This window comes from Gracilinanus agilis, chromosome 4, assembly GCF_016433145.1.
Source record: "Gracilinanus agilis isolate LMUSP501 chromosome 4, AgileGrace, whole genome shotgun sequence".
Classification (NCBI taxonomy): Eukaryota; Metazoa; Chordata; class Mammalia; order Didelphimorphia; family Didelphidae; genus Gracilinanus; species Gracilinanus agilis.
In genome coordinates this window covers 353,986,159-354,004,765 of record NC_058133.1, presented here as the reverse complement: position 1 = coordinate 354,004,765, position 18,607 = coordinate 353,986,159, and the positions used below count along the sequence as shown (strand labels likewise).

Sequence of the window (18,607 nt, the reverse complement as noted above, 5' to 3'; positions counted from 1 at the left end):
TACGAACTGATTCAACCATTGTGGAGAGCAATCTGGAACCATGCCTAAAGGGCCATCAAACTGTGTATACTCTTTGATAGGACAATACCACTACTAGGTCTCTATTCCAAAGAGATCAAAAAGGCGAAAAGGACCTACTTATACAAAGATATTTGTAGTAGCTCTTTATGTAATGTCAAAGAACTGGAACTGAAGGGATGTCGAGCAACTGAGAAATGGCTAAACAAATTGTGTTATATGATTGTAATGGAGTACTACTGTGCCCTAAGAAATAACAAACAAGATGATCACCAAAAAAAAAAATAACACATGGAAAGACACATAAAGTAATGCAAAATGAAGTGGGCAGAACCAGGAGAATATTGTACATACTGACAGCAATAATGTATGATAATCAACTCTGAATGCTTTAACTATGATCTGCAATGCAAAAATCCAAGATAATTCCAAGGGATCCACAACCAAAAAGACTATCCACTTCATATAAGGAACTGATGAAGTCTGAATGCAGATTGATGCAAACCATTTTTCACTTTATTTCCTTCATAAGGTTTTTCTAATTAATAAGTGATATGTGTCTTCTTTCAAAACATGAGGAACATAGAAATATGTACTACATGACAGTACACGTATAACCTATATCATATTACCTGCTGCCTTGAGGAGTGAGAGGGAGGAAAAAAGAGAACATGGATCACAAAATGTTTATTATTATTAAATATAATTGATAAATTATATTTACATATTATATTAACATATGAAATGTTTTAATTTATATCTACATATAATTAGGAAAAATAACATTTTAAAAATAAGAGAGTTAAGTAAAGTTGACGACTTTGTGTAACACCAGTCTCACTTAAATCCATTTCTTACAGAAGTCAAGACATCACCATTGGTCCTATTTCAAAACCAATGACCAGTAACATTTGAGGAGGTCAAAGTCAGAGGGAAAGGACCCATATTTCCCAAATTATTCATAGTAACAATTTTTGTAATAAATAAATTTAAGGGTAAAATGTTCCTATCAATGGGGAATGGCTCAATAAATTGTGACATATGAATACAATGGAGCACTACTGAACCATAAAGAGAGAATATAAAGACTTCAGAGAAAATTGGGAAAATATATAAAATTATGCAATGCAAAATTAGTAGAACCACACAAGAGCTTCAGAATTCAGAACCACACAAGACTTCAGGACTCTGATCAATGTATCAATCAACTTGATTTTAGGGGACCGAAAGTAAGGCATAACTCCTTTCTCCTGGCAGAGTGGTAGCGGGCAATGAGCACAGAAAGAGGCACAGCAATGTGTTGATTTATTTTGCTTGACTCTATGTATTTGTTACAAGATAGGATTCAATGAGGAGTAATGAGAATGCATAGGGAAATGATAGTGATATAAAAATATATCAATGAAATATTTAGAAAGTTTTTTTAGAAAAAGCAATAGACCTTTTAAAAAAAAAGCAATGTTCCTATTAAATTGACAGTGAAACAAATCTCTCTCTTCTTTCAATAGAGAGACAGGGGACAGAATGTTATGCATTATCAGACTTAGTCACTATATAGAGTGCTTTTGATTAACTGTTTTTCCTTGTTACTAAGAAGGGTTCGTCTGAACAGGGTAGGGAGCAGTAATTCCAGAAATGGCTGTGATATAAAACCAATGAGTATCAATTAAACTTATTTTTAAAATAAATGATTAAGTAAAAAATAAACTGAAAAGAAATTACCTTAGATGCCATATACTTATTACCTTTTCATAGAATATTGATTTGTTCTTTAGCAAATAGCTTTAAGATGTCCAATACACTTAGGACTGACTTTTTTGGTTATTTTTTATATCAGAAATAGTTTTTTATTTCTTTATTTTTCAGGCAGTCACCTTTTTCTGTGACTCTTGGATTGTCTTGTACAGTTGAAGGTACAGAAATCAAGACAGAAGATATAGGAGAAATAAAAACCAAAAGGATAGGGAACTAAGAATGATCACCTAGAAAAGACACCTAACAAAACAATCACTATTTACCTAACACCAATAATCCATAACAATAGCTTACAGCTAGCTCTTCTCCATCTCCCTTCCACCTTCACACCATTTTAATTAACTAGAGCTTCTTGAGAAGAAGCTACAAATTATTTTACAGCATTTTAGCATAGCCCCACTGAAGTAGAATTTGTTCATTACCACTTTGAACAATAAGAAGTTCTTCCTGAAATGGTTGTCTTTCTGAGTAAACCAAAAACCTTTACCATAGTATCCACAAAGAAAATAACTATAATAAATTATATTCTATTAAGGGCATATTTGTCAAGCTAGCTTTCTCCTATGAACTAGTCTCACTGAAAAATTCTCCTTCCAGATATTGGTTTACATAAGGATAGCCTTTAAATTTCCCTGTATCACAGTCATTAACACGAGTAGAACACTGGCATTTTATAAAATAAAATAAAAATGAAAAAATGAAAAAAATAAAAAAGACAAAGGTCTCTGGGAGAAGCTTGGGGTCATTAAGAGATTTCCCAAAAGCAATTCAGCCTCTCTGCCTTTTCCTGTTAAATTAAACATCAGTTTATTTTCCATCTATAGTGTCTATGTGTGTATATGAATGTATGCATATATATGTACATATTCATGTATAGGAATGAGAACTCTTGTTAGTTCTCCATCTAAGTATATATTATAATCATTCAGAAAGCAATGAAGAAATACCAGTGGGCATGAGAGGCAGGCTTTAACAAGTAAGAAGAAACTAAGAAATATTAGTCAAGTATGGATGGGCCAATCATGTGGCAAGAGTGAGGGAAAATTGGTGAGCAGCCAACTGTCAGGAAAAAAGATCCAAGTCCCTAGCCTGAGTGAACCCCTTGAGGTACCTTCATGGGAAGCCATGTTTAAGTCACAGGAGATCAGCAACACAGAATGAAACATGGAATGATGAGATCACAGATCCACTTGACTATTTAAATAACTATTAGAAAAGGTTTAAAGCAAAACATCTCTCTCTCTCTCTAATTTCATTAGGAACTGGAAGGAAAAATTAAAACTTGAGAGAAATCACCCAACTGCTCACACCTTTGTGTATACCTCACTACCCAGGACCTCTTCTTCAAATTCTTTCAAGCTAACCCTCAGCAGACCTTGGCATTAGGATTGGGGAAAATAGCTAGCTGATTACAGTGTGATGCATGGAGGCACAATGAAAGAGTTTTAAAATATTACTTTTTCTATAAATATGCACTTAATATCACAAAATGCCAGTCTCCGTGGTATTTACATATTGCCTTTGTAATAAGACAATTAATGATGTATTATAAAAAGGCTCGTAATCACTAGTAATAATATAATAATAATCCTTTATAGACATGCAATAATATAAGAAAAGGAATGTTACTTATCAAGGATTTTTTGTCTATTAAGAACATCCTAATACAAATGAAATGATACATACATATTTATAAACTATGCTGTGTTGGAAATTTGAAATATGTACAGTACAAGGTTAGCTATCAATCTATGCTTTCCATTGAATAAGATACAGCAAGGTACATCCTTTTTGATAAAGTAATAAACATATTTGCAGCAAGAAAAATTATATTTCATTCACATTAAATTTGAACTTGTATATAAGAAACTATAATTTTATTATATTGTATCTGTCACAATTTAAAAATAAAATATTTTGAGAGGTAGGTAAACAGCTTTCAATCCTTAAGTTAGATGATGCTGCATATAGGCTTTGTCCCAAGTATATTCCCCAGGAAGGTTATCAGTGGGAACCCCTAATTGCCAAAGGAAATAGTTGGCACTGACTGCTGGACCAAAAGCAAGAACATATAACTCCAGGAAGGCTACAGTGCAATCTCTAGCAAGGATAAAAGACATAAAGAAGAAACTAGGGAGAAAGGCCCACTGATAAACTTTCTTCAACTCTCTTTAGCCATATCACAGTTAAGTCAGATTTCTCTTTTCAAAGTGGCAGCAATGTCAGAATGACTGAAAATGCCAAAGTCCATTAACCTTTTGCATCTAATAAGATGAAGGAATGGACTAGATATATATTCACTAAGATACATTCTCCAGCTTGAAAATTTGATAATGAAACCCATTCTTTCCTTACTCATTCTCTCCTTTATGGCTAGGTTCTTACCATTGCTGAAGATAGAGTCTAGCTTCCTTCCCCAAAAGGAGCTTGCAGCTGCTGGTCTGGGGTGGGGTGGGGTAGAGGGGGGTGGAGGGGAGGTGAAGTACTAAGAAGAACACTGAGGAGGCCCTACAAAGGAAGTGATAATTACTGCTGGCAGCTCTGGCAGTGGTGTTAGTGTAAGGAGAGGTGCAAATTCAGGAAATTCTGACTCATTTGGGGGGATCTTAACATATTAACATATAGGAAATTTAATGTGTCTAAAAGGAAAAAAAATGCAAATCAGAATACAAGGCAAACTAAAATTATAAAGGGCTTATATGTGTTTAAAAACCTATCAGTCAACTTTGAAAACATGAAATGACCTAATTGGCAGTATTTTTTTTAATCCAAGAATAAAGAATAGTTTGTTATTTAAATTTAGGTATTTCAATATGTTTCAAAATATAATTTGAATGTCAATTTCAAATTCTATGGGAAAATCTATATTCCCTTTGGGAATCCTTAATAGTTACCAAGTTTTTTGGAGGGGTATTTTTTAATCAAGGGAAAGAAGGGCAAAGGTGATCACTGCTAAATTATTAAAAACAAAAATTCACCAAATACCATCTGTTAAGATTTTCTTCATTGATTTATCTTTACAAAACAAATATTCCCACTGTAAAAGAAGACTAAGGCATGTTGGAAAGACTAAATATTTACTAGAGTAAATTTTCAAATTCAGTGGGCCTTTTATTTTAGGCATTTGAAAAATTTCCAATTTCCTAAAATTTTTATTTGGGGAAGGGTGGAATGTAAAATATTCCGTCATTTATCAGCTTTGAGTTTCATTCAGTAAAAATCAATAAAACAAGAGAAAAGATAATATACCTCAAACTATTTTAGTACTCATGCAAAACTTCTAAGCTTAAACCAAATTAGAGAAATCATTTCAAAATTTAACCAAAAAAAAAGGACCAACTAGAAAAATGTAAGGGAGAAAAATTTTAAGAAGAAAACAATGATTTTAAAGCAACCTGTGTTTACCTTCTTTATTATTTTTTTCCTTAAAACAAAGCAATTTATTCTTATAAACAAACATCTTTTCAATACAATTCTAACAATTAATTTTAAAATTGTCTAATTTTAAAGCTTATATGGATACTTGGAAAACAAGTGTTGTATTTCAACAATAAATGTCAATTCTAAAGGTTGAGATCCTTAAATCATAGAGATAGGTACTTTATAAGTAAAGTAGGCTAGACAAAAGAGATGTGACACAGATTTGAAAGATAAAACTAAGGAGTTTTCTGAAAAATCCTTAAGTGACATGTAAACTAAAATATTCATTAAAAAATTAAAGACTTAAGCATAGAAAGTATATTTCACATATTAATTACTAATAATGTAAAATGTTAATGTGAAAAACAACAGGCATGTATACAGTATTCTCTAAATACAACCTACATTTAATTTTTCAAAAAGTACGTGGTATAATCAAGGAAGACTTAACATATATTGCTTAATTGAACTTTCAGTTGAGATAATAAATTCATCTTTCTATGTATTTTAATATATCCTTTTTTAACTTTTTAAAATAAATGAATAAAATACTGCATGTAAATAACAATACTGAATTAAATGATCTCTTATGTGACCAATGCATTTTATTTTGCCCTAAAAAAATTTGGTAAAAAAATAAATCTGATTTCATAGTTTCAGCTATCCTTTTCTGGGACCTTATGAGAGTCAAATATCATTGCCTTTAAGACTTAACAGAATATGACATTAAATGTCATTAAAAAAGCATTATTTTCCATCAAGATAATGGAGTGTTTTCAATTGAGAAATAGCAAGAATCAAGTACCCTTAAATAATTCTATTTCCATTAATTTTATTCTTTTTACATCCTGAAATATAATGCAAATGAATCTTTTTAACATTTCTTAAAAGTAATTACTATTCTTCATTCTTAAAAACACACAAAAAAGGACACTAAGGCTTTAGAGTTGAAAGGTATCCCAGAAGCTAAACAATCCAAATCTCATATTTTAGAGATAAGGAAACTAATGCCCAAGGTGTTAGGTGACTTTGCCAAAGAAGAAAAGAAGAAAAGTGAATTCTTTTTGGAAATGGCCAATATTTCCAAGATTTTTGCCACACAACTACCATCCTTCTTTTTAGCCAACCATAACGGCAACACTTTGAAAAGCAAATTTATAAAAGTAAACCAAAAAGTGACATTTTGATGGTTGGTATTTAAAAATTAAAATTAGAAGAATATCCTTTAAGTATCATTAAACTTCCAGTATTAGTTGAAGTTATCTAAATTCAAAATTAAGTATTAATTTACTGACATAAAGCCTATGATGGCAAATCACCTAAATACTCTCTACTACTATAATCAAAAGTAAGTATGATCTTTGAAGTACCTTTATTGTTCATTACATGTTATTTTATATGGTTTCTTTTTTTTTCTCACCAGCAATGTATTTATTATCAAATTTCTGTGACAAGAAGCAATCCCAACCCCATACAAAGGTTAAGTGAATAGATCCCTTCCCCCACTTTATTTACTATGTGTGTTCTGAGAAAATATGTTACACTTCAGAAACCTCAGAGACAGCTTGAAAGATAGAGAGAGGATGGTGGAAAAAGTCTGCAGAAAATTCAGTAGCTACCAGTTTAGGGGAGATGCAAGAGATAAGTATTGCTTCAATTGAAAACCTGTTTGGCACTGAAATTTCTAGGTTAAAAAAATGAGAGAATGACACTACATAATGCACAGTCAGTCTTTCAAAATAGTTATTCTAGTGAGCACAGTTTGATTAATTACTTTATTAGCCATTTCAACAACCATTACTTTTATACATTTAAAATTTTGAAATCTTATTCATTCTGAAATTCACCTTCAACCCTGTGACTCACTAAAAGGGAAGTCACATGACTGAGGCAGTGAAAGAGAATGAACTGTTTTCTTTCCTTTCTTAAAAACCTTTCTACAGGAGAAACAAAAGCTTGGTATTAGCTATCCAAGGCCATTCATGGGTGGGGCCTGCAAGCCAAAAAGCTGTAATGGGTTGAGGTTAATCTTAATGGGGGCCCACTTTAACCTCCTGAATACATCAAAAATGTGAAAACTGCCTCTAACCTCCCCAGTCCCCAGCTCCACACAACTACAGTGGCAGCATTTTCATGAAAACAACATGAATTCTCTACGAAGTAAAATTCAAATTGGAACATCCTACAGAGACAGACAGCATTCACTACAAATAATGCTGCTTCTTTGTTTTGAAGAATCACCTATGGTCATGATGTTAAACACACACACACACACACACACACACACACACACACACACACCATCCCCCCACTCAGCACTACATACACTTCACAAGCTTCTTGAATAAATAGGAGTATCCAGTGTCCAGGGTGATGGGTGGTCCTAAGGTCTTGAACCAGGACTGTATACTTTATTTGGGATTCAGAGATAAGAACAAAGTGGTGGGCATTTTGTCTGAACCTGGACCCAGATTAAAAGTATTTACATCTTGAACAGTGCTTCACATACACATGTGCAAGTATTGTTTCCTGCTTTTTCTAAGTGTTAGCATAAATGTTAGACTAAGTTCTGGGATTTTTGCATTTCTAATTCAAATTTAAATGCTTTATTTAATCCAGAAGAGTCTCTGATGAGGAAAAAAGGAGGAGGTAAGTGGTAGAGAATCACATCCTGAAAGAAGCAGCATTTCTTTACTAAACTAATAAAGTACTTACCTAAAGCTACTTAAAATGTTTAAATAAAACTACATAAATTTCACCAAATGATAATAAACCTCCTCAGATATTGAGATCAGACCATGTGGTAGATATAAACAACAAAGATCATATCCATTTAAAAGTGTATGTCATATAAAAAGACTAATAAAAAAAAGAATCTTTTGCAAGCAGAAAGGTCGGTTATAAATGGCCTGAGGAAGTGATAGGCAATGAATAGCCCTGACCCTGGCTTCCCAAGTTTGATCAAGAGGGCCTGCAACCTGAGCCAAAGGGTGCAAATTCCTCACCATTCAAAATTCTTCAATGGAATGGGGGAGGAAACTCTAAGAAGGCATACCATTCCCGCAAATCCAATTGTATATAGATTTTGCTTTCCTATTTTTAAAAGTAGGGCATTTTTTCAGTTTTCTGTGCTTTCGAAAAAAAGGTTTAGAACTTTTTAACTTAAAAATGGCTTTTAAAATGAGAAGCATTTTCCTTCCTGATTAATATGAAATCAGCTTAATTCCTTACTTGTCTTTTTTAGATATCTGACAATCATTTAATCTATATTTGGAAAAGATGATGAAACTTTAGATTGGTTTCTAAGTATCACCATTTCAATTATGTTAACTATTAAAATGCAAAAGTTCCCAAGCTTAGGGAAAATTGTTTGACAGAATTCATGCCAGACTTTGCATTTAATGAATGACCCCCCTTAAATTGTGAGACACCTTTGTTAGAAAATGAAACATCTCCTTTACTATGCAGTGTCACACAAAATACAATATCAAAGATACAGGCAAGGAATTTAAGAAAGGAAAATATTAATTCAAAGAATGCAAAGATGACAAGATTTTAAAATAAAACAGAAGAGGTCTGGAAGACTAAGGAAGGCAATGGTCAGGAAAGAATATTGGACAATGTAAAATCAATTTAAAAACTTATATTAAATTTATACCATGAGATTGTCCTCCAATCCAAGAAGAAATAGATATGATTTTAATCAAACTAGGGAGTTTTAACAATTTTACCCAAAGATATATTACATTTAAAAAAAATGAGTTGTATTTTCAGTCTAAATAATTGTAATCTTTAACAAATCTCTAAAGCAATTAATAATTATATATTCCACTTAAACAATGTTTAAAAAGGGAAATATATAATGATTTGCGTAATTAAGCAGGGTCCCTCTGGTTTCTTCCTATAGACATTGGAAAAGTAAGGCCTTTCCTCCCATATTATTATTAAGTAACAATGAAATTTGGCTCATAATTAAAATACAAAATGTATATTTTTAATTCAGGTGTTCATCACTTGGTTGAAAGTAGACAACATGGAAAGTTCTATTAAAAGAAGAACTGAATAGTAGATAGGAAACTCTCCCATTTGCATTACACTTTATTTTTGAATGAATACTAATAATATTTTCCTAAAGAAGTCTCTGAAGGAAAAACTTCAACAAAAACTTTAAAAACAAATACTTTTTTTGCCTGTTTAAAAAGTCATTGACACATTGCATACTCAAATAATCCTATATAATTATTTTAAATTCAGTGGATATATCTATTTACATATAGCATGCATCTAAGTAATCAATTATGAAAAAGAAATAATTCCAAATATTTTAATAGTTGTTCTTTTTCTCCTATATGTCCTCATCCATTTAACTCCTCCCAAAATTTAGTGCAAACAACCTGTTACAACTTAAAACCAGAGGAAATTTCTGTCAGCAGATGAGAATATTTATAAGTCAATTATACAATTTACAAAATTAAAAATCATTTTAAAATAATGTAAAATATAAATTAATATTTAAATGAGTAAAACTATGCCAATTAACTCCTTATACCATAAAAAACATATATTCTAGTAATTTCTGGAAAATTTGGAAAGGTATACATACACGTGACTTTCAAACTATATATACTAGAACAAATTTAAGTCAAAATTAAGAAATACCCATTTGATTGGATCCAATGTCAAAGCAAACATTATGGCTTCACTTTTTTTTCCTCTCCTGTCCTCCTCTCCCCTCATCATCTAACAAATTATTACAGATAGCCTTAAAAGTAAACACCTTTTAAAAAAAGGAAAACTGTTTAGATTCCAAAAATTACATATTTGACATATATTGCCTAGCTAGATATCTATATTTGAAGATAAAGTTGAATTAATATTTTCATTGTCTTTCATTAAATATGTATCTGGTAGCAGCATTATTTAAAGTAACACTGCTACTGATAAATCCAAGCACTAAATAATCACTAACATAAGATCAAATAGCTTTATAGTAACTGTCATTACAATAAAAATACCTGTATAACAAAACTATTTCCACTGATTTTAGATAGTATTCAATGGAAAAAAAGTTAAAGTTAAGAATATACAAAAGGATCTTGGCAGTTCTTTGCTTGTTCAAATTAAAAGTATCATATAAAAGAAAAAGTCATTCTCAAAACATAGGCATGTGGCAAAATCACTTAACTCTGGTTTTCCTAGGGAACACTTTTTTTTTTATTTTCACTCATTCATTCAACAGGTATTTGTTGAAGATGTACTATGTGCCAATCATTAAGTTAGGAACTATTTATATAGATACATAGAACCAGCCTTTCCTACACACACACACACACACACACACACACACACACACACACACACAGCATTTATTTCTAAATCTCAATTTCCTTAATGGAAACACTTTACAAATTGCCAAAATACTTTTACATTAACATGAAACAAAATATGCTCATTCCTTGTTATTCTTCCTGATATATATATATATATATATACATATATATATATATTACTGTATAAGGTGAAATTTAAAATCTGCTCCTCATTCGATGTATATAAATACAATATTTTTATTGATGTCATCTGAGCATTTCTTAAAATTTTACAACAGTTTTCATGGAAGCATCTATTCTTAATTTATTGATGGCTATTAATCTTGCTATTTGGACATTTTAAATCAAATTATTTTTGGAGGAATGCAAACAAACCAATTGGCTTGCCATCTTAAAAAATACTCAAACTACACTGCTGAACTTCTGTTAAAATTCATGCATGCTCTATAGGCACAAAGATGTGAATACACAATAATATATTTAAACAATCTACTTGGTAAAATAAATTGTCTGCTAACTAAAAACAACAACAAAACACTTCAATGGCATAACAAATTTGATTTGCTTATTTTGATTTTGACATTTAATATAAGTTCCATTTAAATCTTCATACCAAGTAACACATCTTCAATTCCAGTGTTTTGAGTATGATAATATAAAAGTCAACATTTCAAAATTCTGGGTTAACTGCACAATTAAATCACCTGGCCCCAAAATATAAGTCTTTGATAAACTACATACTAATACTTCAGTAATTTCATCCACAGGAAGAAGTGAAGTTCTAATCATAAGGAAGAATTTGGTTGCCCCAAAGCAGCCACCATCACAAGGAAGGATTCAGTTCACTCCCATAGTCAAGTACAGGTATGAAGAGATGTTTCTAACCAACTGATTGACCAAAGACTGTTGACCACAGCTCAAAATGCTTTGGTAAAGAGGGGCTAAAAATTTTAAACTCCTAATGTCTGTAAGAAGTTTGTGAAATCTTTCATATTTATTTAACAGAAAAAGATATGTCTTTTTTATTGCTATAAGTCATGAAAAAGAAACAGAAATAAAGAAAATGTTAAAAGAATAAATAATAAAGTTTCTTTAAAGACAAGAAGTCTGAACATTGTAAATATTTTCTTGTAAACATAATTCAAAATCAAGGTTTTGGGATGAACAAGACTAATTCTAATTAGATGCACAAAAGAAGGATGGAAAATACCCCAACTGGCATGTAAAGAACCCAACATCTTTATCTCTACCATTAAGGGCTATTGTTGTTCTATCTTTGGAGCCTACTTTAACATCTTATTTTAAATCCATATAAAAGTGAATTAGCTAGTAAAATACATACAACATATTTTGTTTATAATTCTTTGGAAGACTTGACTAAGTCAATCATCTTTAAGGCAAAATAAATTAGGTACCATTTTAAAATACTAAAATGGACTGTAATAGATTTAAAAATAAAACATAAAATTTATAAGGCTTCATTTAGCATGTCTAATATGTATTGTATTAACTGCTTAATTACTTTAACGCACTCAATCTATTTACCACCAACTGCATTTCTCTACAATGAAAAATCAAGAGCATGAGGTATTTTTCTTTCAATTAACATGTTATCTGGTTACGTAGCAAAATAATGTGAATTTTTATAACTTAAATGTGGCCTTTTAAAAACTTCAAATTAAAATACTCATTAAATATGCCATTAATTGGAACAACACTATTAATATGCACACGAAAGCATATATTCATTGTCAAATAAAATAGTACAGTTGAATATCAAACTTTTACATGCAATTAGACTGTACTTAAATGCTTTTAACATAAAAAATGGAAAATTCTAGAAACTAGTAATGAATATACTCTACTAAGAAAGAAGTATTACAATATAAGAAATTTTAAATAAATATTTTAACTGTTCCAGAAATTATCAAAGCATAAGTTATTTGCTATATTCATATGGCTTTTGCCCCACCTGTGAAGTAATTATTAAAAATATATCCATGTATACTTATTTACAAAATCACAATAAGGTCAATATAAATCTCATACTACTAATAAGCATTCTGAAATTTTTTTCAAAAACCATCATACCCTAAAATAATTTTGTAATTTGTCTATATTTCCATATATTGCCAAGCAAAAAAGGGCAACATAAAATGCTTTCTGAAAACAAACACTTTATAATGAACAATATTTCATTATCCAGAAATCAAAATTTTAAACTAGAAACTGATATTTACGGAAGATAAAATTCTGATAAGATGATCTTATTCATCTTTGTATAGTTTATCATTGTGATTTGCACACAGTAGGTACCAAATAAAGGATTGTCCATATGAATTTTAAATTTAAAAGAAGAGAGCAAAGCTCATATCTTGGCAAATATTTGAAGCTACTCCAATACAATAATTGAACTAAGTGGTTTTCCAACTGAAAAAGTCAATATCCTTGCATAATTTATTCTATAATCTAAAAATGCTGTTTTCTGGGAAAAAATTATAAACATAAGACTCAAAAATTTGATACCAAGAAAACACTTCTTTTTCTCTCTTTCCTCCCTCTATTTGTCTTGTCTTTATCTCTCCTTTCATATAAGTAATAGTATATGAGTGTTTGTGATGCTACCTTTAATGTATATTTGGGAAGGGAAAGAAGTATTCTGGAAATACTGTTAATATGCAAGAAACCTCATCTTCACTATTAAAAAACAACAAATTCTTACATCTCTCCTCTTCATGTTAATAAAATAAAGTTCAAAAGATGCATTTTAGTTTAGGAGCTGAAGCAATGGCACTTAGAAAATAAACATGCCAAAACTGAAGTACACCAGGTAACAATATCAACTGGTAGGTTACATTGGGCAATAATGTTCTTTCCTGAATTACTTCTTAAATTTAATTGCTATAGAAATTCCCTTAAGCATCATAATTCAGAAGCTCCAAGGAATGATATGATTTTTCAAACTCATTCCAGGTACAAAAATGAATAATAGATCATTAGAATTAATTTCAAAAATTAGTTAGAAACAATTTTTTTCTTGTTTTTTAGTCATAAACACTGATACCATAAATCATCATGAGTTTCAGATATCTTTTCTGTACAATTTAACACATAGGACCTTGTCACTTAAAATGCTGGTTCTTGGGGTTTTGTTTATTAGTGTTGATAAATAACAAGAAATAAGGCAATATTGATTCAACAAACAAATTTCACCAACATTTACTAAGTGCCTACTATGTGTGCGAGGCACTGTGCTACAGATACATAGGTAAGTTGTCTTAATTTGCAGAGAAACTTTATTCTTTGGAATTCATGAAATAACCTTGAGTTAGATCTATGGTTATAAGTATGCCCTAAGATTCTTACATTGCTATTTCAAATGAATCACAACTGACATACAGAGTTTTCAGAATTTTATTTTGGCTTGTTATATAAAAAAGCCCTCTCAATTGCATTTCTCTATCATGAAAAATCAACATCATGAGGCATTTTTCTTTCAACTAGTAAATTATCAGTTTCCATAACAAAATGATGTAGAGCTGTATGGCTTAAATATGCCCTTTTAAAAAAAACTTAAAATGCTGATTAAATATGCTATTAATTAGAACATCACTGTTAATATGCACATGAAAACATGCACTGTCAAACGTAAAAAAACTACTTAATTGAAGATATTTTCTTTTTTTTCAGCAAAAATGTTTAAACACTTCCCTCTTGTTATTATTTTGACATCATAATCTCAACAGTTCTAAATACATGCATACATGCATAGTACAACACCTAAGCATAAGCTTCTTCTATGAGTATTGATTACATCACACCCTCATGGGGAAAGTTGTATTGTAATCTTATGCCACCAATTTTTGCATCCAAATGATCATATTAAGAGCATGTGAACATTTTTCCCTTTTTTGTAGATAAACCACATTACAATAAGCTTAGAATCATTTATATTCTTATTTTATATGAGAAAGGTGCTTTGGGAGGCATTTTTATTATTTTCATTACTGCAAAGACCCATTCTCACTAATGAATTATATAAAACCTTCAAATTCAGGCTTTCCAAAAGTATGGTCAGAAGACATTCCAAACCAACAAACCCCATCCCAAAAGCATTTTTGAACACCTAACAAAATATTGTTGATTAATTTGGGTAGATACCAGTTAAATAGATGCTTAATGTACTCTATTTTCAAGTCATGATAAAGAATAAAAAACACAAACTATAAAGACTTTGTCATAATTTCCACGTATAACTTGGTTTTTTTTTTTTGGTCTAAACAATATGCCTCCAGAAAGAATGGCAACTCTTAGAAATGCCATAGTATTTGGAAAATATATTTCAAATGCTTGGTGAAAATTGTACAGAAAAATTATAAATTATGTCAATGCATTCTAACATTACAAAATGCCTTTATGTAAATATTCAAATAGTCTTTGTACATGATCACATTTAAAGGCTTGCTGTTTTTCATAGTGACCCTGTCAAAGTCAATAGGGCTTTTGGCTCTTTCAAAACAGATCAGTCAGATGATTTATACACAACCTATAAAAATAGAATACTTCTCTCCCAATACAGGCCTGGAAATGTTTTAAACAAAGTAGTGGATTCAAGAAGAGAAGGTAAGGCTATGGTAAGTACCAGTTAAATAAAGACAGAGAAAACACTCCAAAAATTGAACTGGTAACATTATTAGAAAAATCCTAAAGCATTAACCAGATTAAAATTTAAAAACAAATTACTTTATATCCTCTTCAATTTCATGCTGGCTATGAAATTTCTTAAGCCTATACAGCTATAATAGGCCTTGTATAGAAATACTTTAAATAATATATGCATATAATTTCAAGAATTATAGACAAAATAACATTTCAAAAGTTCATGAGATAAAATATTTACGAAAACAAATTTGGTGTTAAAAGATTATTAAAGTAGAGATACTGGTGAAGTGTTATTACTTGGTAGGAAGTCTTTTCAATAGTTTGAAAATTCTAAATATAGCATAGTTATCAATTATTTCAAATGGTAATCTTTAGATCACTTAAAAATTGGAGGCTATAATATTTAAGAATCCCGACATTAAAATGTAAGCATTTTAAAATGTGTATATATGTACATATATGTATAGATAGATAAGAGATATACACACACATTACAGGGGGAAAACAGAAAGCAAAATTACACAAAAGGTATGATTAACAAAAGAGATTTTTTTCATTTATCTATAAAGCAAATTTATGAGATCGTAAAGAACAATTTAACAACCTAAATAAGGTTAAAAGGGGGTGGGAGTAGAAAAAGACTGATGTCAATGATTTTAGTAACTCATTCTTGGATTAAAAAATACACGCACAAACCAGAAAGGATGGCTTCATTTGCACATATTGGACAGGAAGCATAAAAGCAAGAAGCTTGTATATGAACTCATAATATATTTATGTACATAAATCCTGTTTCCTTTCACAATTTATGCTTATCCTTCCACATGTAAACAGACAATAATGATGCCCAGGTCTTTTGAAAGACAAAAATGCTAGAGTACAATCAAAAAGCTAAAAGGACCATAAGACTGCAAACCAAAAGTGAATCATCTCTTATGGTTTCCATTGCTTCTCTGTTTAATTTCAAATGTGTGCATGTTTTTTTTTAAGAAAAACGGAATGTTACTATAAATATGCAAAACAATAAATACACATACACACATATATAAATAAAATTTAAACAGAAAAACAAAAAAGTATTTTTGGAATATACACTCTTTAACTAGTTTGAAGGTTTGAGTAATCATAGCAACACATATTATTAATAAAAATACTTTCAATTATTTTTGCTTCTATGGCAAAACAGAAAGGATCCAAGTTCTGGTCCCCTCCCTTCCCTTGTCTGTAAGATCTACCTTCTATATATTTCAAGGAATTATGTTTTTTAATGGTTTTTAGTAAAGCTTGTAATTTTGTAGATATTATTGTTCCAAAGCTGTAGTTCCAATATTATGGTAGAATGAAGGGGGCAACCATTATATCTGACACAAAATTAGGACCTTTTGGTTCTGACTTGAGATTATTTAAAAAGATGAGACATCTTATTCGTACAGCTAGACACTGACTTTTAAGACATAGCCTGGCACATTTTAAACGTACAAGCTTGAACCGCCTCTGGCCACATGCTTTTTTGAGTTCCCTCCCTTAAAGGGACAGTATCCTAGGTTCTATTATTTCCTACACCCTGCAGATAACCAAATGCTACATTAGCAAACTCCTTCCCCCTACATAACACTTTCTCAAAATTACTGCTTAGTAAGAAGTGTACTTTTAAATCTTATTATAAAATCAAATAATATGTAAGATCCATTAGCTGATATAGACTCAACATATGCCTAACTTTTCTGGGAAGGGGGAAAGGACCTTTTTGCTAGAGAAAGGAGGTGTGTAAAAGAGACACTGGAGAAACCCAACACTGTTTCCTTATAACCTCAGAAGGGAATATATAGTGTTATTTGTTTATATAATGGGAAGTCATTATTAATCTAGCTACAGGCTAAAAATGCTAAATAACCCAGAACCAAGAAATTTCAAAGATTCCGTATTCCTTTGCAAATCTCAAGTAGTTGACCCAAAGACCATAAAATCTACTTTTCTACTTTTGTCGGCGAAAATATACAGTTCATTAACCGTACAGGAATAGAACAGAACCTGACAATTACGCGTTTAATCCAAAAGGGGAAAACGGAAAGGGGGGGAAAAAAGGTCATCTTACTTGGTGTACAAACACATCGACCGGAACATCCAAGGGGCTTCCCTCTCGGTTTATCATGGAGATGAATCCAAATCCCATTCGCACGTTGAACCATTTGCAGTGGCCTGTTCCGTGCAAAACCTGGGATTCTTCTTCTTCCTGCTCCTGCAGCTTCCCGGGTTCGTCTCCACCACCTTTACTTGCCCCCCCTTTGATGGAAGACGACAAAACACACTGAATTACTAATATGATACCACATGCCTATACATTACAATATCAGAAGAGCACTTATGGAGGTGGGAAGGAAAAACTTTATAAAAATCTTGAGTCACATTTGCAGTAAGCAGTCATTGAAAAGGAGGGACCTGCAAAGTCCTACAGCTCAGATCAGCGCCCACGTTTCTATACATGTGTATTTTTTCATTTAGCTCCATCTTTCAACCACATCATTACACTACAGTATACAAGAATATAGTTTGTTTAACAATGATCCCATTTCCAAAGAGAATTTATCAGCGAAACTATTCTCTTTGAGAGGAAGAAGGAGAAACCAGGAAGATTGCATAACTAGTTATTGCACATGCAATAGTACTGGAACGAGGATTATTTTGCAACGTGCATCTCCTAAGAAATAACGTTCGATTAAAGGTAGGAAGGAATTGGGGGAAGAGAGCAGGTGTATAAATGTTTTCTCGGGTGCACCAACTGAAACTGCGCTTAATCACACCCGAACAATTCAAACAATAGCCCCCAGAAAGCTTTTCAAGTTGTGAATCAGTGTGGGCGGTACAAAACATTTTTGGAGATCTATAACAATAGGTTTGCAGAAAGCCCCCCCTTGAGAGATCCGAAGGGGGGGTGAAGTAAATGCATTAGTGGTAGAGCAAAAGAGGGGGGGGACGGGCAGGCAAGAGTGGGAGTGGGGGAGGGGAAGAGAAAGGAAGAGAAAAAATCATAGTAAAACAATAGAAAAGAAAATTAACCTTCGGCCATGTTGCCCCACGGGCCCTCTGCTCCAAACTCGAGAGATGAAAACTTTCCCTTTGGAACGAAGTGATCTTCTGCATCAGTCTAACATCTTGATTTTGAGCGATCACAAATTTAGCTCGCATGGTCTAATGTGCTTTCCCTCTTTTGATTTTTTCCCCCCTTCTCTCTCCCTCAGTTTCTGGCCCCCTGAGCACACGTGACTTTGTCAATTACATGCTTTCTTGCTACTAATTTCACATCGGATCCTTAAGGGGTTGGCAAGAGGAAGAGATAACCAATCGCCATTTCATCTATGCTGACATCAAAATAATTTATGAATGAACAAGAACTCAAACATGTTATCTTACAGATTATTTGG

The 18,607-nt window shown here is 31.6% G+C and overlaps 1 protein-coding gene across 1 annotated transcript in view; it reads right to left on the bottom strand.

The window, feature by feature from the left end:
- LIN28B (lin-28 homolog B) overlaps positions 1-18,607 on the bottom strand; it is a 128,576-nt gene that overhangs the window by 101,904 nt on the left and 8,065 nt on the right. The window contains exon 2 of the mRNA XM_044676083.1: positions 17,281-17,468. Within this exon, the coding sequence (XP_044532018.1) occupies positions 17,281-17,468 (188 nt within the window). The remainder of the gene's footprint in view (positions 1-17,280; positions 17,469-18,607) is intronic.